Source organism: Lissotriton vulgaris, chromosome 4_1 (genome assembly GCF_964263255.1).
Source record: "Lissotriton vulgaris chromosome 4_1, aLisVul1.2, whole genome shotgun sequence".
Classification (NCBI taxonomy): Eukaryota; Metazoa; Chordata; class Amphibia; order Caudata; family Salamandridae; genus Lissotriton; species Lissotriton vulgaris.
The window spans coordinates 1,720,838,286-1,720,864,379 of record NC_141691.1 but is presented as its reverse complement, the minus strand read 5'-3'; the positions used below and the strand labels follow the sequence as shown (position 1 = coordinate 1,720,864,379).

Genomic DNA, 26,094 nt, shown 5'->3' with positions numbered 1-26,094 from the left:
ACAACAACAGGAAAATGGCTGTGAGGCAAAAGCGCTATAGTATTGGGGCACCAACAGCGCGAAACGCGAAGCAAATGGCAATCAATATTGGGCAGCAATCAATTGTCACAGGCAGCGCAGCGAAATTCTAAAAACAAGTAAAGCGTACTATTGCAATTAAAGCGCTATGATTTAAATAGTTGAACAAATTAGCAAACTAGCAGACTATCAGGCTAGCGCTACTGTGTACTTGCGATATACGAGCAGTCAGCTTAAAGTGTGGGAGCGAGGCGAGATATCACACAGCAGTCCAGGTGGCAGGCAGACCGGGGAGCAGCGTCAGGAGCGGCCGCTTCTGTTAGGCACAGGACGGTCACAGAGCTACAGCGGGGGGGAGCGGCTTCTAACTGTGATAGTGGGAGGGAGGGTCAGCTGGGAGGCGGGAGCGAGGCGGAGATCCGGTGGGTGAGGCACAACAACAACAGGAAAATGGCTTGTGGCACCCACATTGCCACACAACCCCATAGGAACTCCCCTGTGGCATCAGGCTTACGGGACCGAGCCAGGCCCCCCCTGCCCAGTGGGCTCGCCCAGAGCACCAGGAGATCCCACTCCCACGGGGCTCAGCACAGCAATTTGAGAACTCACCCACCCACTCCCATGGAACTCGCCTACAGCCTTGGGAAAACTCATCCGCCCACTCCCACGGAACTCACTGACAGCTTAGGGAAAACTCATCCGCCCAGAGCATCAGGAGACTCCATCCATCCACCCACTCACACGGCACACATCGAGAGCACCAAGAGACTGCACCCAGCCTCTTCCACGGGGCTCAGCACAGCATCGAGACCTCACCTACCCACTCCAATGGGACTCACCCACAGCCCGATAGAACCCATCCACCAACTCCCACGGGACTCACACGGCACCAGAACTCATCCTCCCACTCGCAGGGGACTAGGACTCACCCCAAAGTACCAATAGAACTCATCCTCCCACTCCCAATGGACTCACCCACAACTCAGATAAAACTCCACCGCCCACTCAGCATCAGGACTCACCCACAGCTCCGATAGAACTCACCCACCCACTCCCACGGGACTCGCACAGAGCACGAGGAGACTCCATCTACCCTCTCCATTGGACTCCCCACGGCACCAGAACGTAGCGTCCCACTCGCAAGGGACTGGGTCTCACCCAAAAGTATCCATTTAACTCATCCTCCCACTCCCAATTGCCTCACACACAGCACCGACAGAACTCAACCACCCATCCCATAGGACGCAGCACAGTACCAGCACATACCCGCCCCTCCCACGGGACTCACCCACAGCAACTAGAGAACTCACCCATCCATTTCCATGACTCAACAACTGCACATCCGACTCACCTGGAGAACTCACTCGCCCACAGCAAACAGGGGGCTTCGTCGTCGCCCACATACTGGCCGATAGGATAATTCACCCACTGCCCTTGCACCCACCTACTGTTCACACAGGACTGACGCCCCCAAAGGCTCAGCCAACACCCCCCTTCATTCCACCACTCCAGCGTGCACTCACCTAGCGCCTTGAGTAGCTCATCGAAGTTCTCAGAGTGCTTCATCTTCCATTTGCCGTTGAAGTTCGGCATGTTTTCAGGATGAGTCTTGAGCTGTGCGAGGCCGAGGGCTGGTGGCAGGTGCGCCCAGGGAGGGACCTCCCGAGGCTGGCTTCTTGTGCCCTGTGGTGGGGGTCTGTGGGCGCAGAACCCCGGTATCCCTCTGCGAGCATCTTTTCAATCACCCGAGCGCCAGATCCTGTCAGTGGTACGGCGAGGACCGGGACCCATGCCTCTGCAGTGCGGGCCGCTCCCCGTCTAATCTACGCGCTGCGGTCTACAGTCACCAGTCTGTGTGCTGCCTGCAGCCGTGCCCGCTGGCTGCTTCCTGGGAGAAGGCGACTCGGCGTGAACGCTGTACCCTTTACCGCGCTCCAAGCGCCATGTGTCTTTTTATTCCTCGCCGAGCCCCGGCCTCCCTGCTCGAGTCCCTGCCCCCTCGGGGAGGAGCCCGCCAACAAAACCTTTCTCCATCCCACCTGTGGAGTTTGATTCTCCCCACCCCCTTGTTGTCCCCCTCTGCACCCTCTCCCCACCGAAAAGAAAATCTATCTATTTTAAGGTGACACTTAAGACTGCGGGTGGCTGCTGTTTATGCAGATCGCCCTGCTTCCTGCGGCGCCTGGTCAATACATGTCTTTTCTTTTACAAGTGGGGCCGGGGCCGGAGACACGGACAGCGGGATGGGGGGCGGGAACGGGCACACGGACAGCGGGAGTGGGGGGCGGGAACGGGCACACTGACAGCGGGCGGGGGGCGGGAACTGGCACACGGACAGCGGGAGGGGAGGGGAGCGCTCACCAGGACTTCTTCCGGCGGCGGTCGGCCTCGAGGAATGACCCAAAAAAAGCTAAAAAAATTAAATAAAATTAACCACCGCCGCATGATGATCGCAAAGGGGCGGGATGAGTAAAAATCGCCGGAACGTCCACAAATCTGCTCCGGCAATGACGGACAGATCTCTCTTCCAATGGCTAGCCTCCATTTATGGAGCTAGCCAATGGAAGAGAAGGCGGGACAAAGCCCCACACTGGTAAAAACATAAGATTTCGCCTGCGCGAAACGCTGCTGCGCAGCTGTTCGCCAGGCGAAACCTAAAAAGATGAAGTCCAGGCCAAGGAGAGTGGTACCCAATGCTTCTGAGCTCGAGCATCTGCCTTCCGATCAAGTTACCGCTTTGAGCGCACCTTCTGTCCCAGTAGCAATGCAGAATTCGCCATCCGAATCTGTCCAATTTACATTTCCATGCACGGAGATTGAGCAGATTGAGCAATAGCACCTTGTGACCTTTGAAGTTGGTGATGTCATCCTTACTGCGAGATGCCCACCCACAAAGCTTCTGTCTTCTGGGCACTGTGATAGGTTTGTAACCTGATGTTGTGCCCAGGGCAGTAACCCCTTACAAAGAAAACGGTCTGTTCTTTTTTTTGTTTTGTTGCTATCTCTGTTAGGCCTTGCAGTGGGCACTGGAAAAGGTTATCATCAGCTCGTTTGGCCTTTCTACGCTTACCAGACCAACTGTCCTTGCTTAAATCAACTTTTGGGAAGCGCTTTCTTAGAGGTTTGACACATAATCCCTCACAAACCGTTTGTGATGCCACAGTGGAACCTTAACTTGATTTGACATTTCTTATGTGCAGTCCCTTCAAGTCTATGCATAGTTGTTTGCTTTCTCGCCTGACTTTGAACTCTATTCTCCTCATTGTGATCATGTGAGCATATCATGTGAGTGAGCTGCAGCCTTTCTTACAAAAAACCATGACTTCTTCCATGTTTGGTATAGCATTACTCTAACAGTGCTCTTTGCTACACTTTGCCCCTTAAAAGGAGGAGAGGCTACATCAGTTTGACCCCAAAGCTTCTAATTCGATTGAATAAAACACCATTGAGAGGATAATTCACTTTTTGTGAGGTTCTCTAGGGAAAAGAGAGGGAAGGCTGTGCAAAATAGAACTTTGTCCAGCTATATATAGTTCTCTGTATTTTGATCTGTCATGCGCTTGCTAAGAAGCAGCCTCCAGAAGGGGCCTATTTCACCAGGGCCAAGGCTGGTTATGCCTCACTGGTGTGAGGGAGTCCCGGTCCTTGTCATCTGCCCGGCTACAACACGGGCAACAGTGCGCACATCACGGAACACTACTGTATTGACACTCAGGTCTGGCAGGAGGGTCAATTTGCTCATGCATTCCTTCCAGACCTTTTTGCTTTGAGTCCATTTCACAGATACTTTACCTTAGAGTGGTACTGCTTTGGTATCTATTATGAGGTGAGGAATCTGTGATTAGAAGTATCCAGCATAAGAATAAGTTACTTTCGTTTGGTAAAGCTCTTACTGGTGGATACTCCACCATAAAAATAAGTTACTTCGGTTTGGTAACGCTCTTTTAGGTGGATACTCTATCTAACTGCAGATTCTTCACTGCTCTCCCTCCTCCCAATTCTCTGGAGTGGACTCTTTTTTTTTTCTTTTCAACAAAAGATTTTATTGATTTTCAATAGTACCTGATATATACTGCAAGGACTCTAGGTACCGTACTTTACCCACCCCTAAGGTTTGCGGAACATCAGACCAAAGAAAAAACCCCACCCACCGCCTCCTAAGCGCTCACCACACATACTTTAGAAACATATGCACATATTGTAGAGATTCCTGTCTGTCTTTGTAGCACCAATACTTTAATCTAGTACATCGCTCACCACTAGCTGTTCTATAGGGTCCTGGGTGGCTGGCTGCACCATCAATGTCAAATCAATACCCCTGTACTTGGTCCACCTAGCCCAGATCTTACCATGCTTCTGCGGGCAACCCCTTGCCTGGAACACAGCAACCTCTGCCGACATGCACCTATCCATGGCCTTTTTCCAGGTAGTTATACTGGGCGGGGTCGTATCGTTCCAGTGTTGGGCTTTGTCCCTCTTAACTAATGTGAGACCGAGAAACAGTAAGTGACTTTTATACCTGTTCCCCCGATGTCTTCCGTGCTATGTAAAAGCATCATTCTGGAGTCGGTCGGGATGTCCATTCCAGAACGCGCCCCATGCAAAACAGCACGCAAGACCAGAAGAGCTGCAACGCCACGCAACTCCACACAGAGTGAAGGAACGACCCCTCGTCCGTGCCACAACGGAGACAGATGGGGGACTGAATGTCCCCATCTTCCAGAGGCGAAGACGCATGTAATATATCCTATGGAGATATTTAAATTGGATAAATCTGTATTTGGTAGGGACTGCAGAGCCCCTGGGGCTAGCCAGCGTCTCGGTCCAGTCATCATCTGTCAGGGAGAGTGGCCTCTTTTTAACATATTTTTTTTTCTTTTCAAATCTGTTTATTGAAATGTTGAAATCTTATACCACAGCATAGAGCTGTATGACAAGAGTTTCACTAGGCTGCAAAAGTATGGTGGTAACAATAACATTGTGCATCGCACTTCTGGTATCATAGCGGCTGAGATCGTCACTGTGTCTTACTAAAGGAGCAATATCTGTGGCAATAGGTAGATAGAAAGGAACAAGAAGGAAGTATAGAGAAGGAAGAGAGGGGGCCAAGAGGCGGGGGTGGGGGTAGGGGGGCCTATCTCGAATGGGCACCAACAAGGCCTCATATAGGGGGATAAGGGGTAGGTGTCGGGCTTTCTATAGGGTCAAGCTTGGGATTCTCCTGTGAGGTGTCAGCACCCTGGGCTAGTGAAAGGTCTTGAAGTAGTTGGAGGGCACGGTGCCGAGGAGGGGTGAAGCAAGCATACTCCAGTTTGGAAAAATGGTTGATCAGGGGCTGCCAAATAGCCTTGAATTTGGGTTCCGTATGTGTCGCCCAACATGAAAAAAGTTCAGAGGGCTTCTTCCAATGGAGGGCTAGTAATTGTTTAGCGGCGCCGAGCATATGTGAGATGAGGTCAAAATCGGAGTGGGTCATGGCAGTGAGTGCTAGGGGCGGTACTTACATTATAACCACAGTGTATGTATTCGGTATGGGGAAGCCAATAGTGTCTTTGATGTGGCTCATAACTGCCTTCCAATAAAGGGTCAACGAGGGACAAGTCTGCCAGCTATGAATGAAGTTCCCAGTTACAGATTGGCAGCGCCAACAGAAGAGAGCGGAGGCAGTGAACATCTTTTGCAAGAGCTGAGGAGTGAAGTACCATCTTGTCATAAGTTTATAAGCAGTTTCCTGCTGGGGTATGTTTCTGTAAATTTTGGGACTGTCGTGCCACTACTGCTCCCATTGTTTCGAGGGGGATCTCCTCTCTAGGGTCTGCATGCCATTGTGTTTGGTATATGTGACGTCTGGTCAGGGTAGAATGTTGTAGTACTTGGTAAGTGCGGTAAATCAGGCCCCACAAGCCATCATAGGAGCGCCCTGGTGATTCAAGAGGTGAGTGGCTGAGTTGCCCCTTGGGTGTTCAGTGGTGTGAGCAACCAATGTCGGATTTGGTAATATTGCAGTCTAAACTTGTCAGATGGGTGATAACTGCGTTTGCATCAGTCGAAGGTTTTGAACATATCTCCCTCAAAGAGATCTTGGATCGTACCTCATTCGCCCTCTCCACGCCGAGACAGATTGCGGCTGTAGAGAAGGGGGAGAAGTCGGGGTAGCACACCAACGGAGTGTTGGGAGAAGGAAAGGAGGTGAGGCTCCTTTGTATTGCAATTTTGTCCCAGATGTCTAGCACTGTTTTCGTGGGTATGGCTATATAAGCACTACGAGGTCGGGTATGCTGCGGGAGCCAGGCTAGGTCCCAGAGCGGTCTGCAGGCCACTGCCTGATCCATATGGAACCAGTGCTTCTCACTTTCGCGGACCACCCATTCTGAAATTAATCAGAGGTGTGACGCCCAGTAGTACCCAAGGAGAGTGGGGCACGCCAGACCACCCCTGTCCCTAGGTAGCATAAGTAGTTTATTGGGGAATCTGACTCTTCCCGCCCCAGATGAAAGTGGTAATGTCTCACTGTAGTCGCAGTATGTCTGCCTGTGGTATAGGGATTGGTAGCGTTTGGAATAGATATAGGATTTTCAGCAGAATAGACATTTTAAACGTGTTAAGTCATCCAAGCCAAGAGATTGAGAGCGATTTCCAAGTTTGTAGATCTTCTAATACTGATTTCCTACAATCTGGCCAGTTTGCCTGTGTCCATGTGGATAAAGAGGGGGTTAGGTTCAGCCCAAGGTAGCGGAGCGAGTATGGAGCCCATTGAAAAGGGGTGAGCGATTGCAATTCTGGCATATCTTCATAAGGAATCAATAGTTTCATTGCCTGGAATTTGGCCAAATTGATTTTAAAACCTGAGGTTATCTAAAGAGAGCTACAAAGTGATATCAATGCGGGCAGAGCATTCCTAAGGTCCGTCAAGGTTAGTAAGAGATTGTCAGCAGATAGTGCTACTTTGTGCTTAGTGCCCCCATAGAGGATAGCCTTGATGTCTCCAGCTTGTCGGATAGCTGTTGCCGATCGTTCGTCCAGAAGGGCGAAAAGAAGAGGCGAGAGTGGGCAGCCCTGCCTGGTCCCCCTGTATATATGTAAGGGTTAGGTGAGCTGGCTGTTGACCCTTATCTGTGCCTGGGGAGTGGTGTAAGAGACCATGATTCGAGGGACCACAGCTGGGCCCAGAACTATTTTCTGGAGGACCTCCTGTAAAAAAGGCCCAGTCAACAAGGTTGAATTTTTTTTCAGCATCTAAAGAGAGTAGACAAGCGGGGATATCCCGGTGATGAGCTTTTTCTACTAGATGAGCCATTCGACGTATGTTGTCCGCCCCCTGACGCTGTTGAATGAACCCAACCTGATCCTGGTCAATCAGGCTGGCCAGATAGGGTTCGATCGATTTGCCAGAATTTTAGTGTACATCTTTGCATCGGTGTTAAGAACTGCGATAGGGCGGTATGATGTGCATAGTGAGGGATCTTCAAATGGCCTTGGAATGAGGGCTACCTCGGCCCTGGACATAGTAGGAATGAGGCCCGTGCTATCAGAAAACGAGTTAAAGAATCACAATAAGTGGTCTTGTATTCAAGGCAAAACATGTGATAAAATATGACCAGAAGGCCATCTGGGCCCGGAGTTTTGCCTATTGATAGGTCCTTTAGCGCCTGTTGGAGTTCAGTTAAAGTGATTGGCGCTTCAAAAAGCTGAGAGTGGCGTGCATCAAGGGTGACCCACGGACAGGCTGAGAGGAGGGAGTGGATTTTGCTTAGGGAGGAAGATACTTTCTCATGTAGGGCGCTATAGAAGCTGTGGAAGGCTTGTTGTTTATCGCGCTCTGAGATGGCCCAAGTACCCTCCACACTTTCAAACTTTGTGGTGAGCCCTTGCCACCTGCCTAAGCAGTCGACGTGCAAGGACTGATCCCACTTTATTCCCCCTTCATAGAATCTCTGCTTCAGTGCCAGCAGTGACCGATCCGCCTTGTTTGTCCGATGTGCTCTAATTTGGCCCTGGAGCATAGCAAGGAGCCGTATGTGGGTTTTAGAGGGTTCCAAACGATCCAGTCCCTCCAGCGCCTTGATTTCGCTAGCCAGGCCGGTTTCGACTAATCGGGCCTCCCATCTGCATGCTATTGAGATTGAGGTGATGACGCTCTGGGTTGCCAGCCTGAAGGCGTTCCACAAGATAAATTGTGGAGTTTCGGGTAGGTCGTTAGAGGTGGAGTAAGCCAAGATCTCCCGCCGTTCTCGCCCACAGCAACCGATGGTGCGGTAGAATCGCCAACGGGGTCAGGCTGTTTTGGCGTGTCCTTGCAAAAGCAATTCCAAATGGGCTTGGTCGGAAGTGGAGATGCCTGAGATAAGGGCAGATTCCAGGTCCCGTATGAGTGAAAGGGAGAGGAGGAAGTAATCGATGCGGGACTATGAGCGGTGAACATGTGAGTAATAAGAGGAATCTTGTGTGTCTGGGAATTGGTAGCGCCAGGAATCTACCAGGCCCAGATCCGTGAGGGCCCTCTTCAATGCCGCAGGCATCGCCCCAGTGACCTGGAAGGATGTAGAAACGCGGTCTAGGTCAGGGTCCCAAACCAAATTAAAATCCTCCCCCAGGATTAGTCGGTCCCCTTCTTGTGTCACCTGTTCCTTCAGTAAGTTTCTAAGGAAGAGGTCTGTGCTTGGTTGGGGGCATATACATTAAGCGAGGTGAGGGGTTGTGTATCTTGCTGGATCACAATTTTTAAAAACCTTCCATCCCTGACCCTGACCACCCCTGAGCTAGGGGTTGTGGCAACCCATATGAGCTCCATCAAGGGCAGGCAGAGAGGCGTCTTTCTCGCCTCTAATCTCGTGGAGCAGATCTGCTGTGAATGCCATAATGTCTGAACCCTCCTCTCCTCTCGGGACACCTCTGATGCGTAGGTTGTTCCGTCTGCTTCTATTTTCAAAGTCCTGTTTCATTTGGAGGCCAATGTGGTGTTCCTCGAAAATGGCCTTTCTCCTCCATAGATTCTCTTGGTCTTCTGATCAAGCGTCCACTGTTCGCTTCAGGTCGTTGACCTGCCCCCCAATCTCTGTGATATCTCGCTTAAGGTCTTTAAGACCGGTCTTGAATTCGGTTTTGAGGGAGCCGATTTCAGATTTTTTTTTTTGAAGGAAGGTATTCATGCAGGCCTGTGTGAGTGGGGTGGTCGCAGCCTCTTGAGGAGGGTCCATGGGAGCCGGGGTCGGAGGCCAGATTTGAGCCACATAGAGGCGACCGGGTTGCCCCTGGGAAGGCTGTTCGAAGTGTCTTTAGTGGTTTTGGTGTGTGGCATAGTCCAGCTGAGGTTTCCCTCCCTATGTGCAGGGCTCGAGTCGGGGTACCACGCCGGTGGACGGCGTCCCCCACTTATTTTACCAGGTAGACGCCGACCCCTTTGCCCAAAAGCTGGACTGAAAAAGGAGGGCGTTACTTACCGGACCGGCTGCCCTGCCGATCTCCCAACCTTGACAGACTCCTCGCATCCTGCTTCCTCCTCTCTCCACCCCCCCCCCCGTCACCCTCCCCTGCCCACTCACTTGCTACCCATCTCATGCTTCTTTATTTAGTACTTGTGCCCTGGACCTTGTCTTAATATTAGTATCATGGAGGCGTTGGAAGGTGCTGTTCGTTTTTCAGAGACACTTGTTTACGTTATACAATCCGGAGGCACCTGTACCTCATCTTAATAGCTCTCACAGTATGCGGATCTCTAGTGAAAGAGTTCTGTCCTCTGCCAGATTCTTATTTGAACAACAAGAGCAAAGAGCAATGTCCTTAATGTGTAAGTACTTATACCCTGCGACTGGGCAGTGTGTGTGTGTGCGTGTGTCGGAGAACACTGTTAGTGCTCAACCTGTACGTAGGTATCAAGTGACTCACCATTTCATCATTTCCTTTTTTTTTTTAACCCAGCTTCCTTTTGCTTTCTGGGACTTGTGGTTCCTATGTTACTATTGTGCTTCGGGTTATAACGTACCCACTTGCAAATTTAGTGTGTTAAAACATAGGATCATCGAGTACAGGTCAGTCATTTGGATTTCACTTACATACATGCCCACCACATTAAGATTTAGGCACATCTCATGCTCCCTCTCCTGAAGTCTGTGCCGCCCTCTCTCCGCGCATCCTTTCCCCATTTCTCATACTTCACTCCTCTCTTCCAGTGACTTCATTCACCCCCATAGACCCAGGGGCGTAGCTGCTACTGGTGCAGCGGCACTGGGGGCCCACTGAAACGTAATTATTGCTGTATTTCTATATTTTTTTACCTTTCGTGATGTCACTTCCTGTCGTGACGTCACTTCCTGTCTCTGAGCGTCCCCCCACTTCTTTATTTAGGACCTGTGCCCTGCCTATGTGTAGCTGGTGCACGCTTTGAGTACATGTCTTATAGAGGTCCAGGCCCAAGCTCTCCGGTTTGAGGCTACTGGTGGAAGATACAACTACACAGACAGATGTAGTGGTTGGACTGAGCTGTGACTAGGTGTTTGGGGGTGTCTCGAGTCTCTTCTGGGTCCGCAGGGGTGTATTCCAGTCCATGGTATTGAGCGTCAGCCTGGCTCCTGCAGTAGGAAGGCAGTCCAGCGACCGGAAGAGGCAAAGGGTCTCACAGGTGCCCCGGGGGGCAGTGAAGGAAAGCAGAGTCAGGCTGAAGGGCGGAACTCCAGCGCAACAGCATGGAAAGAAGAGGGGATAGTGTCTGCAGGAGTGTCCATTGTTGGTGGCAGGTAAGAGACATGTTAAAGAACGAAAGGGGAACACGGCTATAAGCAACAGTACGTCTTTCCAGTATAAGAGAAAAGGAACGATGGGTCAGGCCTAGGGGTGTCACGGTGCGAGATAGCTGAGGCGGCAGGGAAAACCAAAGTCTGACAAGGATACATGCAGGGGTACCAGGTGACGGTGCAGAAGTGGGGAGCAAAACCCGCTGCGTAATCCACACCCGGTCGCCCCTTACCTCTGTAATGTGGTTAGTACACCACTGAGTGTCCCCAGCTGTCGAGGGTCTCCAGGTTCGGGCATTAAATCCAGGCGACTCCCAGCTCACCGCCAGCAGTCCAGCGCGGCAGTCCCACCGGCAGGGAGGGAGGGACCCGCAGCAGTGGTGAGCGCCCCCAGGTAAGTGCAGCAAGGCCAGATGAGTTGGCCAGCCGGTCCCCACATGGCAACTGTCTCCCCACTGATAGGCCCAATCCAGGGACATACCATTGGAAGGCCACAGCGAGCAGGACTGGGGCCTCCAAAGCAGGAGCCGTCTACAGCAGAGTAAACAGGCACGGATGATCGGGCCCTAGTTTGTAGAGAGCCTTGTGTGCGTGGGTGAGGAGACGGAATTTTATTCTCTTGTTGACGGGAGGCCAGTGGAGGTCTTTCAGGTGGCCGGTAATGTGATCTTGGCGAGGGATGTCCAAAATGAGTCTCGCTGATGCGTTTTGGATGCGTTGGAGTTTTTTCTGTAATTTGGCTGTAATTCCGGCGTAGAGGGTGTTTCCGTAGTCTAGTCGACTCGTAACCAGTGCGTGGGTGACAGTCTTTCTTGTTTCGGCGGGAATCCAATGGAAGATTTTTTTGAGCATACGAAGTACGTTGAAGCAGGAGGATGAGACGGCGTTGACTTGTTTGGTCATCGAGAGTGAGGAGTCTAGGATGAAGCCAAGGTTACGTGCGTGGTCTGTGGGTATGGGTGCTGAGCCCAGATCCGAAGGCCACTATGAGTCGTCTCAGGCAGAGGGGGATGAACCTAGGATGAGCACTTCCGTTTTGTCTGAGTTAAGTTTTAGGCGGCTGTTTTTCATCCATACGGCTACTTCTTTCATGCCTTCGTGAAGATTCCTTTTGGCAGTGTTGGGGTCTTTGGTGAGGGAGAGGATCAGCTGGGTGTCGTCAGCGTAGGAGATGATATTAAGGTTGTGTTGACGTGCGATGGAAGCGAGTGGACTCATGTAAACGTTGAAGAGGGTGGGGCTGAGTGATGATCCTTGTGGTACACCGCAGATGACTTCGGTGGCTTCTGATTTGTACGGGGGAAGTCGGACTCTCTGAGTTCTCCCAGCTAGGAACGAGATGATCCAGTCCAAGGCTTTTTCTTTTATGCCGATGTTGCTGAGGCGTTGTATGAGGGTGCTGTGACAGACCGTGTCGAAGGCGGCGGAGAGGTCGAGTAGAATGAGGGCCACTGTTTCTCCGTTGTCCAGTAGTGTTCGGATGTCGTCTGTTGCTGCGATGAGGGCGGTTTCGGTGCTGTGTTTGGCTCGAAAGCCGGACTGTGAGGGATCGAGGGAGTTGTTGGATTCAAGGAAGGCGGCGAGCTGGCTATTGACGGCTTTCTCAATGACTTTGGCCGGGAATGGGAGGACGGATATGGGGCGGTAGTTTTTAAGTTCAGAGGGGTCTGCAGTGGGTTTCTTCAGGAGGGCGCTGACTTCGGCATGTTTCCAGCTTTCTGGGAAGGTAGCAGAGTTGAAGAAGCAGTTGATGACATCACGGAGATGGGGTGCGATGATGGAGTCAGCTTTGTTGAAGATGTGGTGGGGGCATGGGTCTGTTGGCGAGCCAGAATGGATGGAGTTCATTAGGCGGATGGTGTCTTCAGTGGTGATTGGTTTCCAGGCGCTGAGGTTGTTAGAGGGTGGTTTGGGTTCTGAGGGGGGTGGAGAGGATTGTTCGTTGGAGCTGTTTTCGAAACTGTTATGTATGTCTGCAATTTTGTTGTAGAAGAAGGAGGATAGCGAATCGCAGAGGTCTTGGGAGGGAGTGATGTCGTTTGAGGCTGCGGTGGGGTTGGTGAATTCTTTGACGATGTTGAATAGTTCCTTGCTGTTATGGGCGTTGTTGTCGAATCGGTTCTTGAATGCTTATTTCTTGGTGGATCGAATCAGCTGGTGGTGTTTGCGGGTGGCTGCCTTGAAGGTGGCCATGTTGTCGGTGGTTGGGTTTTTTCTCCATGTTTTCTCGAGAGTACGGCATAGCTTCTTGGATTTCATAAGGTCGTTGTTGAACCAGGGGGCCTTTTTGCTGTCTTGTTTGGTGTGATGGTTTTTCAAGGGTGCTAATTCGTCAGCGCTGTGAGTGATCCATTGTTTGAATTTGATGGCTGCTTGGTTTGGGTCCGAAGAGAGGGCGGGTGGGTTTAGGTTGAGCGATGTGAGGAGTTGGTCGGTGGTGACTTTGTTCCATTTTCTTCGGGGAATAGGTTGTGGGGGGTTGTGGGTCGAGGTGGTTTTGTAGCTGAAGTGAACACAACTGTGGTCCGTCCAATGGAGAGCTGTGGTGTGATCAAAGGAGATGTGTTTGCTGGAGGTGAAGATTGGGTCGAGCGTATGTCCGGCTACATGGGTGGGGGTGTCAACAAATTGTTTGAGGCCGAGATTGTCCAGGTTGTCAAGAAGGGTGGTGGTGTTGCTGTCGTTTTTCTTTTCCAGGTGGAAGTTGAGGTCTCCCAGTAGAATGTAGTTCTCGGAGGCGAGGGCATGTGGAGTGATGAAGTCGGTGATGGATTCGCTGAATTGTTTACGGGTTCCAGGAGGCCTGTAGATGAGGGTGCCTCTGAGTGTGGTCCTAGGGTCGGTGTGGATCTGGAAGTGGAGGTGTTCGGCGGTTGTGAGGATATCGTCGGAGCTAGTCGTGATTTTGATGGTGTTCTTATGGACGATGGCGATGCCTCCTACTGTTTGGACGGTGCGGTCCCTGCAGCTGCAGGTAGATTGATCCACAGGGAGCCACGGACGCATTTTCCAGCTCCAGTGTCGCCACTACTGGTCCTGGTGCGCGGGCGATCCACGATGGAGGTCCACTAGCCCAGCTGCTGAAAGATTGGCTATGAAAGGCCGCAGGGGCGCTGACACAAGAGAGTGCGTCTCACTCCAATAGCAGCTTAGCCACGCCTCCCTTTTTTACATCTTTAACCTGTCCCAAAGTAGTAATCATGCATCATCACGCTGTTACCAGCAAATGTCCACTCTCTGTGCCTGAAGGCGTGGGACAGGAAAAATAGGAAAGTGATGTCAGTGCTCAGGGGTGGCTGCCGCACTTCAGCACTTTTGACCTTATGGAGCCAGCACTGAGCCATATGAAACCACCTAGCGGCACCTAGGAGCACTGCTACAAATGTCTCTAGTTGTGGTGTGGTGCCTGGGAGATATTATGTGAGGAATACGCAGTTAGAGTATCCACCAGAAAAACCATTACCTACGGTAAGTATCTTGTTCTCAAACATCAACCTAAGCATATTGTCAGGCTTGGTGTGGGTGAAAAACAGACAGAAACACTGTCCCCAAGCCCCTCTCCCTTCTTCTCTGACATCCCTCCCTAGACTAAATGTATTAACAAACATGGCACGAGCAACTACCACAGACATTCATGCCACAACTTACGATGGATGACCAGCTATCACTTACTTGACTATTGAAGAATAACTAGCAAATACCTAAAGTCTCCAGGTGCGACCGCACTGAGCACTGACTTCGGGTGGGGGGAGTTGTGTGTGCAAATATGTTATGGTTTGAAAATAACCTGCTGATTCATTCCTGGCCCCAGTAATTTTTAGGCAACAATAAAAATGTAAAGATAACTCAGCTGATTAATGTTCTTCCTAGAGAGAGATCAGAGGTTTGTTTAGTGGAAGTTTTGACTCTTCATAAGGTAGCACAGAGGGTTAATATGCCTGCTGCAAAGAACGTGTACCATGCAGATCACAAAGTGCACATAATGTAAATAGGCCAGTGGGTTACTGCTTTTGTCAGAGAGATCCTTTTGTTATTTGCAGTTTAGAAGTTAAAATCCTAACATAGAACAGTGAGCTATTAACTGTCATCAAAGAGCTGCATACAAACTGCAAGTGTAGATTAGAGCGTTATGACTTTTTTCCCAGTCTTTCATTATCCTAATGTTGGGAAAAGGGTTCATTTAGGTAGAAATCTATTCGGATTATTAAAGAGAATTCCCAACCATGATGTTAACGTTTTAAATTCTGAGTTTGCGCTTTTCCAGACCAAGCACTCCTAAACTATACTGTCTACCAGCATGGACGGCATGTGACTCCTACACCTTGTAGTCCTCTGTCTTATGTAACATTTACTATACACTGATTTCCAAGCCTATGAATTAATGTCTCCGTGTAGTGTGTGTGAGATGAAAAGTGCTCAGGCACAGTGCGCCAACAAACATTGTCACACTGGGCACCACCAACACTAAAGCCGGCTCTGGTTTTGGCAAACACACAGGCATTGCTCCAGCCTGTGCATAGTACACAGAAATCCCGACAGAATCCCTCTTTGCTGGCTAGCGAAGATTTCTTCCAGTGGGCCAGCCACGGCCCGTGGAGGGAGTTTCGGTGGGGTAGAATGGCGGGGCGGGGGAGGGCAGGGTGAGGGTGCTAATCACCGGAATATGGATCATTGGAGGTAAGTAAACAGTTTAATTAATAAAACGAATTTCGTAGTGCGCGCTGCATCGCATTTTGCGATGCGGGGGCGCGCTACGAAATTCGTTTTATTTATTAAACTGTTTACTTACCTCTAATTATCCATATTCTGGTTTTTAGCACCCCCCACCCTGCCCCTCCCTGCCTTTCTGCCCCACCAGAACTCCCTCCACGAGCCGTGGCTGCAGTGGGCAGCATAGCAACCTGAAAAAGCAGGGTTAACCACCACAATCCTCTCATCATTTAGAGATTGTCACCAGTAAGCATGATGGGTGACCTGGGCTAGGGATTCTCGGAGATATTTACCACCTGTCTTAAGAATCTAACCTACATTAGGTTCAGCTTCTTTATTAAAAGTATACCTAAACTCCTGACCAATTGACAATCCTGAATTATCCAGGAACTATAATGCTACCATTTTTTATCCAAACTTCCTTGGGTCCCCTGCACTGTATCCTGCACTCGTGGGTCTTGTCCACTGTTGTTCACCACACTAGTTTATCCATTGAAAAACAAGGTTCCCTCTTTTCTCTTTTAGATTAGATAATTCTAGGTTTTCGCCTTGTGGTAAAGACTTTCCATTTTGAAGTACCATTTTTTCATCAAAATAAAATCTTTTTATCCTGCATCAAACTTCCTCCTTCAGCAGTCAGGGATAGTAAAATCACCAAGAAACTTTTTAAAGCAAAATGTTTGGTCAAATGATTTTTCCAGTAAATGTCTCTGGACTTATTTATCTTCATATTAGGCTTGTCTATCTGCGTCCATATCCTGGGTTTGTCTACTTGAATCTGGAACTGTCTGCATATTGTTTCTGTTGGGATTCCCTGCATGTTGACAGATTTTGCAAATATTTTGTAATGATGGTATTCCTGTTCACTCATGCTATCTTACAGGTACTTGTAGGGCTGATGCTCAAATATCACCGGAATAACCAAATAAAATCTGTTTAAAAAAATATTATAATAATCTCCAAAAAGTGATCACATAGCAATATTGACCAGTAACCTTAAGAATTCAAAGAATGCCCCTTAGAAGCAATGGATTCTGGGAATCCTGTCCTTGGTCATCCGGAAAAATTGATTCATCTTAAGTTCTGTCATTTGATAGGAAATATGCATTATTAAATGTTCTGTTTCTCTCTCTAGGTAATCATTTAGCTTATTCCTATGGTCTGTTTAGGGAATATACTTCAGCATGATTGGCACAAATTTAAGATTGTCTAATTATACATTTTCTTTGAGTAAGTCTGTTCCATGGTCTGCTTTCATTCAGTTATACAACTGTTTATGGTATGCGATTTTTCTGACAGAGTCGAAGGCAGATTTGGAGCGATTCTCGCTGATGAAATGGGCTTGGGAAAAACATTGCAGTGTATTTCATTGGTGTGGACTCTCCTGCGTCAGGGACCCTATGGAAGCAGACCAGTCTTTAAGCGTGTTCTTATTGTCACTCCTGGGAGTCTGGTGAAGAATTGGAGAAAAGAGTTCCAGAAGTGGTTGGGATCCGAAAGGATAAAAGTGTTTGCTGTTGATCAGGTAAGGATCTTTATATTATGTTTTTTGTTGGAAAATCTGTTGTAAAGATACTAAATTGAATCTCTGAAAATGTGGCACTGCGATGTCACAGCACTTTTTACGCTGTCTGCTGTCTAGTTGAATATGTTAGTTGTTCTGGAATAAAAAGTCTTTGAAGAATTAATGTAATATTGAACTATTGCTCTTGTGAGGATTGATAGGATGAATTCAAAGGCGCCTATACCCAAACTGCACTTTGTAGAATGTTTAGTAGGACTACAAAAGTACTATTCATGTACTACAAAATGCTAATCACAAGCCTACATGTGGAGAGTTCCGCCTCCATCTCTCCTTTATTTTCTATGCAGTGATATCCAGCCCGGACAGCTTTAGGGAGGAGGATACATATACAAAGACCCACCCACAAAAGAGTAAACCCATTGCTATTCACAACCTGCACTTCAGAGATTACTACAACAAAAAAGGACCCAAGAAAGTTGTTAATGTACTCCATCCCAACCTTGGAGTAAGTCTGTCACCAGACATGACTTCTCGCAGGTATTGCAACTCACTCCCATTGAAAACAATGGAGGCAGGGACTTAAAACAACACCCCATCGGAAATAATGTTAACCCCTTTGTCGCGGCCGCGATTTCGCGGCAGTGCGGTGGTTCCGCGAAATGGGCGGGGCCACGTTGGCCGTTGGACGTTCGCAGCACCAACGAGGTAGTGCTCGCGACGGCCAGCGGCAGCAGGGAAGGGTTTAAACTAAGTAATTTATTTTTCATTTAAATATCTATATAGTCACTGAAAGAAACAAAGAATAAAGGGATATAGTTATGTGAAAATGTTAGTTAAAGAATACCGTTTTAAACAAGCAAACCCACTGCAATTCTCCAGTTATAGTTCTCTCAAGTGGCTGTAACTCGAGCCCTAAAATAACTATACCTTGTGCCCCCTATGCACGTGCTGTCATCAATTATATCATTTCAGATGTTGGTTATGTTATCAATGATGTCAAAGAACATGTCATAAGAGATGTAATATGGGAGGTCATTAGCAGTTCGTGATTAGATACTTTAGGGCTTGAGTTACAGTTATTTGAAAAAACTATAGTGGCGAATATCAGTGGTTTTGTTCCTTGCCCAAACCTTTGATCGCTACTACTGCTTGAGGCATGGAGCATTGTGGGAGGCCACTTGTGTAGTTGGTGCTCTCACACCCTACACTGAAGGAGAATAAAGTCAGTGAAAGATAACTGCTGCGGGATTCAGGAGCCGAGATGAACAGGCCAGACTGGCAATGAAGTTGCCAAATTTGCTCCTTCGTCAAAGTAAATCATCTGTCTGGGGAGTAACTTTAGGAGGCGAGCCCTATTCCTGTAGTATTTCGGAGATGTTGCCTTCATTTGAAGCCGCTCTGGGGGAGCTTGAAAGGAACCCAGAAGAGGCCCTGGAATGTCGCTGCCTCTTCAGTGCTGATCTCCCGTCCTTATAAGCTTGTTCCCGGGATGGGACCTTGGATGAGACCAGGCTTACTCCACAGCCCCCTGAGGCGATGGCTGTGGTGCTGTCTGGTAGGGTACATGGGGCTAATGCATTCTTCGGCCCAGACCCAAGTGGGTGCTGGTTCATCCAAGAAATTGAGTGTGCTGGTCCGCCATTACCATGAGCCTTCCATGGAACAGTAAAGCGTACTTGATACCCATATCTTGGAGTTTCCGTTTAACCCCATGAAAGGAGGCCCTCTGTTTCTGGACCTCCAATGTGTAATTCGGTAAAATCATTAGAATAGTTTCAGAGTTTCTTGCCTGTCCCGTATCTGGTCTTGATTTTTATAATGGAGTATCCTAGCCGCAACTAGGTGTGGCGGGACTTCCACCGCAGGGCTTCTGGCAGCTACTCGATGGGCTATTTCAATGGAGAGGAAATGAGAGGGCTGGGTGGGGACCAATTCTTTTAGCCAGCGTTCAAGGTATTTCATCATGTTGCGGCCCTGGCTGCCCTCCGGTAGGCTGACTGCGAATGTTATTGCGGCAAAAGTGTGCCTTTGCACCCTGTGCTCTGGGTTCCAGGATGCGGACTCTGCCTCCAAGGTCCTGTACCTGGATGTGCAGGTATATGGTGCGTGGATCAAGATCTGCCAAAGTTTTTTCAGAAGTTGTAATCTGCTCTGTGAGGCACATTTGGTCATAACTCAGGAGATTGACATCTGATGCCACTGCATCCACCTTCGCCTCTAGGGAGATGCAGATGTCTTCATGGCTTTAGGTATAATGTCCCTGATCTGAATCAGTCACCACCGAGTAGGGGGACCGGCCTTTGGTGGCGATTGGGTTCCAGTTATGACCGATTTAGTGGGCCCCTTTGTAAGCAGCACTGCCCTTGCAGGAGCTGTGAGGTCCAAGGGGGATTAGGTTGGGCCCACTTGCAACCTCTAGGCCTAAAGATGCAGGAAGGGGCCGAGGTGGAGAACGAGCAGCCCAGCCCCCCACCTGTACCCCCTAGTAAGATGTCCTTTTTAGAGGGGACTCTCTCATCGAACCTTGTGGGCGATTCCAGGGGGTAGAAGTTGTACCACCCCCCTCTGCATGTTCGCACCTCCATACCCGAGAAGAACATCTCTTGGTCCCCTGGGGCCAGATAAACTTGTGGTCTAGGTATCCCAATGCATGCCCTGCCATATGTTCAATGCAAGTTTTGGCCCAACCCAGCCCGTCGCTTGAATGAATGGAATACTGTCCACCGCCCTGGGCCCATGGTCTCTGAGCCCCAAGGCCTCCAGGCCCTGGCAATTGGAGCACTATGGGAGCACTGTACTGTGGCTTGCAGGGCGGTGTTTAGTGCCGCTGAGTGTTTTCTGCACATGGTCCCACCTCCACAGTGATCCGAGGCTCACCACACTTGTTTCCAGTGGTATCCAGCTCCCAGGTAAAGGAGATATCGCCTAGACGGGCCCTTCAAGTAAGAGGCAGCGGGACAAAATGCAGCCTCTTAACTGACCGGGAGGTTGGCATCCCAGCTTCGTTGTGTCTCAGCACTCCTTTTCTGCTCTAGGTGAGGGCCTGCCCTGCTGATGCCTCAAATGCATGATGGACCAAAGAGCGGTGAGCCGGGAGACTCTCTTCAAGCATCCGCCATGTTGGCCATGCTACTCAAGTATTTTTTTTTTTTTTAATTACTGGGGGCGGCTACTGCACTCCCTGCAGCCCCCTCAACATAAACAAATGTTTGGTGGTATCTCTACCCTTTCTAGAGGCACCACCAAGGGAAAAATTAAATAAAAAGCCCTTGCAAGGCATTATGGGGCGTTCCATGCCCAAGCAGTGAGTAATAAATTATTTATTTGTATTTTTTGGGGAGTCCCAGTATTCACCCGGGCCACCCAGATCTTTAATTTCTTGATTACCCTCTTAAAGACATCACATGATGTACAATTCTAACTAAAGAGCTTGACAGGTATGCATTTGCCACTAAAGCGTCACCTTCTGCCAGGCCCTTACGACAACTCTCCATCATTTCTTAAAATACTCTACAATAATTCCTGAGTGAGGCACAATGACATAAACCTTAGAGACATACTTACAATGCCTGTGTGAGATAATCACCTCTAACAGGAAACTGCGACATTCTTCAACAATCTGCCACAAGTTCCTCAGCAAAGTTCTGGGGAAAAAAACATCCTCACTGTATAAATTTCCTTACTGCATAGAATTTTTCTATTGCACTTTATTACATCTATTTACCATGGGCAGTGGTCCAGATATCCACTGGTGGATAATTTATTGTCAGCAGAATCTTTGGTTTTTCTCAGAGACGTTTTAGATTTAAGTTACAGCCTACTTTGAAGCATACTTCTGCAGCTGACATAAGATGCACTAAGCCTTTACCTAGCACCATATAACTTTCGTCATGGATAACCACACTTGCCTTCAGGGTTTAAGATTTTTCCATGGTATGAACCCCAAGCGTACACTCCATTAACTCTATGCTGTATATGACTATGCTGTTATCAGAAATATCATGATGCCATTTAACATGTAATAGGCAGGGGCGCCCATTCCATTAGAGCAGAGCAGCGCCCCACCCCCGCGAATACAACAGGTTTTAAACCTGTTTTAATATTGTTTTATTTTAATCCCCTGGACCCTCCCCCAGGACTCTGATGAGTCTTAGGGGTGGGTCCGACACTGCTGGTGGGGGAGTGGCGGGCACTCCCTTCACTGCGCATGGGGGTTTGCGCATGAGGGTTTGGCCGGCTGTCTCAGGCCGGCCAAACCCTCAAGCACAGTGAAGCTCTCTCCAGCTGCGTTGCTGGAGCTGAAGAGAGCAGGCACAGGCCCCCAGTCTTTCCTGGGAGCGCAAGGTGCTCAGGCCAATCCAGACGCTGCTTTCATGCAACATCATCATTGGCCACAGTGCGGTCTGGGAGCCTGAAAATGAGGAATTCAAAAGTGTAATGCTGCTACGCGGAGCAAGAGCAAATTTACACATGAATACATCTGGATTTGTAAATTTACCTTTATGAATAGGACCCATAGTATTAGCAGTTTAAAACCGGAATGATTGCAGCTTTATTGACAATGGAGCCAGTCAAGGACTATTTGTTGACCCGTGCAAAAATATTGGACTGAGCCGCAGTGAAGGCGCAGAAGAAGGTTAAGGAACCATAGTAATTCTTTTTGCATTTATGTTTCTAATTTTTTTTTTTTTAAAAATTTTTGAAAACCTTTATTGTGCACGAAATACAGTACAAATACGGGCCTACAACCTTCCGGCCGGCCACGAACTCTCATATAGCACCAAGGCATGCAATACGGTGACACAGTAGTACAGCTGTACCACGGCTAGTAAGCGGGAATCAGACTGGAAATTGCCGTAAGACCATGACACAGGAGTATTTAAGGTTAAGTTTTCAAGTTTTTTTTTGTGCAACTAGTAAAGTCAGGTCGTAGTGTTCCGTACTCATAAAATGATAAAAGAAGAACAAGGTCCATGCAGGTGGGACATGACAATATCTATGAATCTCACAGACCACTTCACAACAAGCAGTCCCGACCGGGCAGGATGGCCACACATTGTTCACGTTGCAGGTAGCAATCCCAACCACCCACTCATACCCACTCCGCCACCCTTCACCCAGTATGCCTGAACACGGGCCAAGGAAAAAGATAAACAGAAAAGAAGCAAAAACCGGTCCCATAGAAACTAACAAAAAATAAAATGTAACCCCCCACCCTACACACATGCAGAGGCTATGGCCTACCCCCCCCCAGCAGAGTGTCTGTCGCCCCTTAAACCCGAAATACAGAAGAGAAGAAAAGAGGTAGAAGTAAAAGGTGAGACGAAGCAAGAAAACGTAGAAAAGGAAGAAAGAAAGGAACAAAAAGTAAAGAATTATAACACTTGGATATAGGGAGGAAGAAAAGAACGAGCTAATCTACCACTCCCAAATAAAAGGAAGCGGGGAGGAGCCATTACAACACCAGGACTCCCGGACTCCCAGTCATCCAAAACCCCCCACGTCATGCTAGTGTTCCGGTCCGGAGCCCCCCGGCTAGTCAAATACAGGCCCAACGGCCACCAACCGCAACTTTTGTCCCAGAGCGGCCCGCCCACAAAATAACAGTCGCCCCATAGAGAGGGACCAAAAACGACATAACACAATACTCGCGACTTGTGATGCAGGGAGAGACCTGCGCGCATGGCAGGAATGCAGTACGAAATAGGTAAAAGTCTCACCGAATGCACAATCAACACATCAATAAGTATTTCAGTCCGGGGTCACAACCAGGCGGACAATCAGTGTCAATAAGGGAGAAGTCATCAGCCTTGTCCCGATCGTCGGAAGCCCACCAGGTAGAGCCACAGCAGAGCAGCAAAACAATATGGCCACAGGGAAAGTGAGAGTGTCGCAGGAACGCAAAATGGCCGTCGAGATCCAACAGTAACTCCTTCAACTGCAATAGTGGGTACCCTGGGAACCTGCAACGCATACAAGTACTCCGAAGTCAAAGTCAGAAGACACAACCCAGGAGCCAATAATGAGGGCAACGATGATTTCGATATGTCCCAAGGCACTCGCGATGAATATTTCAACAATGTTGCACTATCCGGTGAAAGGAGAAACCAAGTATCCCTGATTGAGGCAGCAGGCAGACAATCTCGGGCGTCAGGAAATTCGGGAGCGGGCACCTCTGTAAAGTCGGCAGAAGGAAACACTGTATCGCCCTGTAGCGCAAGCGGAGATGAGGGCAGATTCGGATGGGTCAGTACCTTGCAGTCACGCCGTAGCGACGACGCCATGTCGTCCATCTTCTTCCCCAGCACTTGGCAGCCTTGGCGCATATCAGCGCGGAGGTCGTGCAGGGCAATCAGGAGGGTCTTTAGAGATATAGCAGGCTGAAGCCCCCGGCTCCCATTTCCCAAGGAAGGCACTCGGGACTCGGACTCCATCGCAGGCGGGGCAACACAGGCCAGTGATAGGGACGGGCGCCCTCCCCCACTCCTCGGTGCCTCGAACAGAGCCCCCATGGCGAAAATCCGGGGAAATTACACAGGATGGTCGTGGCCCAGGCAAGGGTCCTTGCAGGGCTACAGCATTGCAAAGCACAGCACTAGCGAGGCACACAGCACGGAGAGGCGTCCCGTACCAGGGGGGTAGCGAGGCACGGGGTCAGGCAAGCACAGGCTAGCAAACATGGCCGTGTAACACTCTCCGCCCGTACCTGTCCCAAACAAAGGATCTGCTGCAAGAGGGCGCCTCAGCTGAACGAGCTCTCGCTCCTGGCCTCCTGCCACAAACGCCGTATTCGTCGCTGCACAGACTGTGCATCGCGAGGTCCCCACCGGTGCCAGGTCGTCAGCGCCGATCTGGTATCCCGGCCGCCATCAGGTCTCCGGGGAACGGCAAGGAGCTGTTGTGCAGACGGGCTCTCGAGCTGTGGGCATTACCGCGGCTATCTCCGGCCGCCGGGCAGGTCGGGAGACCGGGAACACACCGCTAGAATCAGCGCCGCGCCGCCCGTCATCTGGTAGTGAAATGCGTCAGGATTCATGCCAGGATCACGGAGCGGCGGTAACAGGCTGGCGGAGCCGGGAGCCTAGAGGTCTGCTCCGGTCGCCATCTTGGCTCCTCCCCCCTATGTTTCTAATTTTAATGGCACATTAATTTTTCAATTCTATGACAACCCATTCTCTTAATCTGTTATACTCTTACTATGTCTACATTTACGACAAAACCAGAATGATGCGCCTTCGGTCACCACAAAGCTTAACTGTTGCTGAATGTGACTTCCCTCCCCATCAACACCATAAACAGTGTACCTCCAATCCACTTCTGTGTGGTGCTAGTACGCCAATGCACTCAGTGAGTATGCATTGAGAGGCCGGCTTGCTATACTGTAAACAGTCAGGGAAACAACTGGGTAAATAGTCCCCAAAGGGCTGTGAATTCTCTGCTGGACTGGTGTGAGTGGCACCATCTTAGAATCTGCTACTGGGCCTGTGCAGGGGTTTCGTGATAATCCTGCAATTCCTTCATGGAGAAGTGCACAGGATTGAAGTTTCATCCACTGTATAGATTTTCAAAGATATTTAAGGATTTTGTTTGGTCAACACCCAACTTCCCCTTACAGCCATTACAGAAATGAATCCGATGGAAATGCTTTGAGCACAGCTGCAGACTAGTCAGTGGGGACACTCCCCGGAGCTAGCAAGGACACCACTCTCCGTTGATCAGCAATGTTTATTATTTCTATAAATGTATTCCTTGTATTACCGTGAATACACAAAATGCTGGCTTGTGTTATATTTATGATGTTGGATGGCCTGGTGGAGATAAATGTTCATTGATAAAAGCACCAATTCTCAAAAGTGAACTACAGCCATGATGACTGAACAATTAATTCCTTTCTTTACTTTCCAGGATCACAAAATAGAAGAGTTCATTCTTTCCCCCCTCTACTCGGTCCTGATCATCAGCTATGAAATGCTGTTACGGTCCTTGGAACAAATCCACAATATAGAGTTTAACCTGGTTATTTGTGATGAAGGTCATCGGTTGAAGAACAGCACTATTAAGACCGCTTCCGCCCTGACAAGCCTGTCGTGTCAAAAAACCATCATACTTACAGGTTAGATATCAACTTTGTTCTCTCTTAATGTCTTTTGCTTGGTCAGTAATGTCCAGTGGTTCTAAAAATGAAAAAAAAAAGAAATTGTAAGCAAAGGTTTCTTCTGTGGTGCTCCAGAGCTCCAAACTTGCCACTGCCCGCTATCTTAAGTTAATGAGACTAGTGCTCATGGGTCGAGCTGTGTCCATCCACATGTGTACGCAAACGCTGGATGTAGGATAACTTTATGCAGCTGGCTCCTTCCGAAATGAAATTCATTCCCTTTTCTGGCAAACGGGATAGCATTAATCCAGATAAAGCTAGAAGGTTTCGCTTAAAATAACGTAGATAACTTGAAAAGCATTAACAGGCTATATTAACGCCAATAATGATAATAGGGCAGAGCTGAATATTGCTCTACGCAATGTTCATGAGCTGTAGATATCATTTATGACAAGGCAAAAAAGGAGACCAAGAAATTTATTTGAGAAAGATTTGCGTCTGGTTGGAATAATTAATGATGATTACATGAAATCACTAAATTTAGAGGGGTAAAACGTAAATAAAATTCGACTGCTGATGAGTGTTTTTCTAAAATCGAACTCACATGAGAAATTAATTAGTGTGATGGTTTTATAAACCATCAGATGGAGGTAATTGATAAATCAAGAACATTTAGTTAAAAATAATGTAGTTAACTTGTATAACATTAACAAGAATTATGTCAAAAAAAGAAACGGAAAAATTAAAAGAACAGCGTAGATGGAGGAAAGCCGTCATAGAGGGAACCAGACTATATCCAGTAATTACTACAAATACTGTGAAGCAAGTGAAAGAGAAAGATCACCAAAAGTAAGATGAGGGTGAATCGGGTACAGATTCTGGAGATGAGATTTTAGAACAGATGGTAGCATCGAGACCTCCACCTTGTATGACTCCAATGGTTCACCAGGACCCTAGTGCTGATGCGGGTGCCTTAAAGGCAACTGCTTCTGTACACCCACATTTAGCTCAAATTG

The 26,094-nt window shown here is 48.9% G+C and overlaps 1 protein-coding gene across 3 annotated transcripts in view; it reads left to right on the top strand.

The window, feature by feature from the left end:
- Positions 1-26,094, top strand: part of RAD54B (RAD54 homolog B) — a 694,602-nt gene that overhangs the window by 438,683 nt on the left and 229,825 nt on the right. For all 3 annotated transcript variants that reach the window (XM_086966002.1, XM_086966003.1, XM_086966001.1), the window contains exons 7-8: positions 16,758-16,983; positions 24,889-25,096. In XM_086966002.1, coding sequence (XP_086822128.1) covers positions 16,758-16,983; positions 24,889-25,096 — 434 coding nt within the window. The remainder of the gene's footprint in view (positions 1-16,757; positions 16,984-24,888; positions 25,097-26,094) is intronic.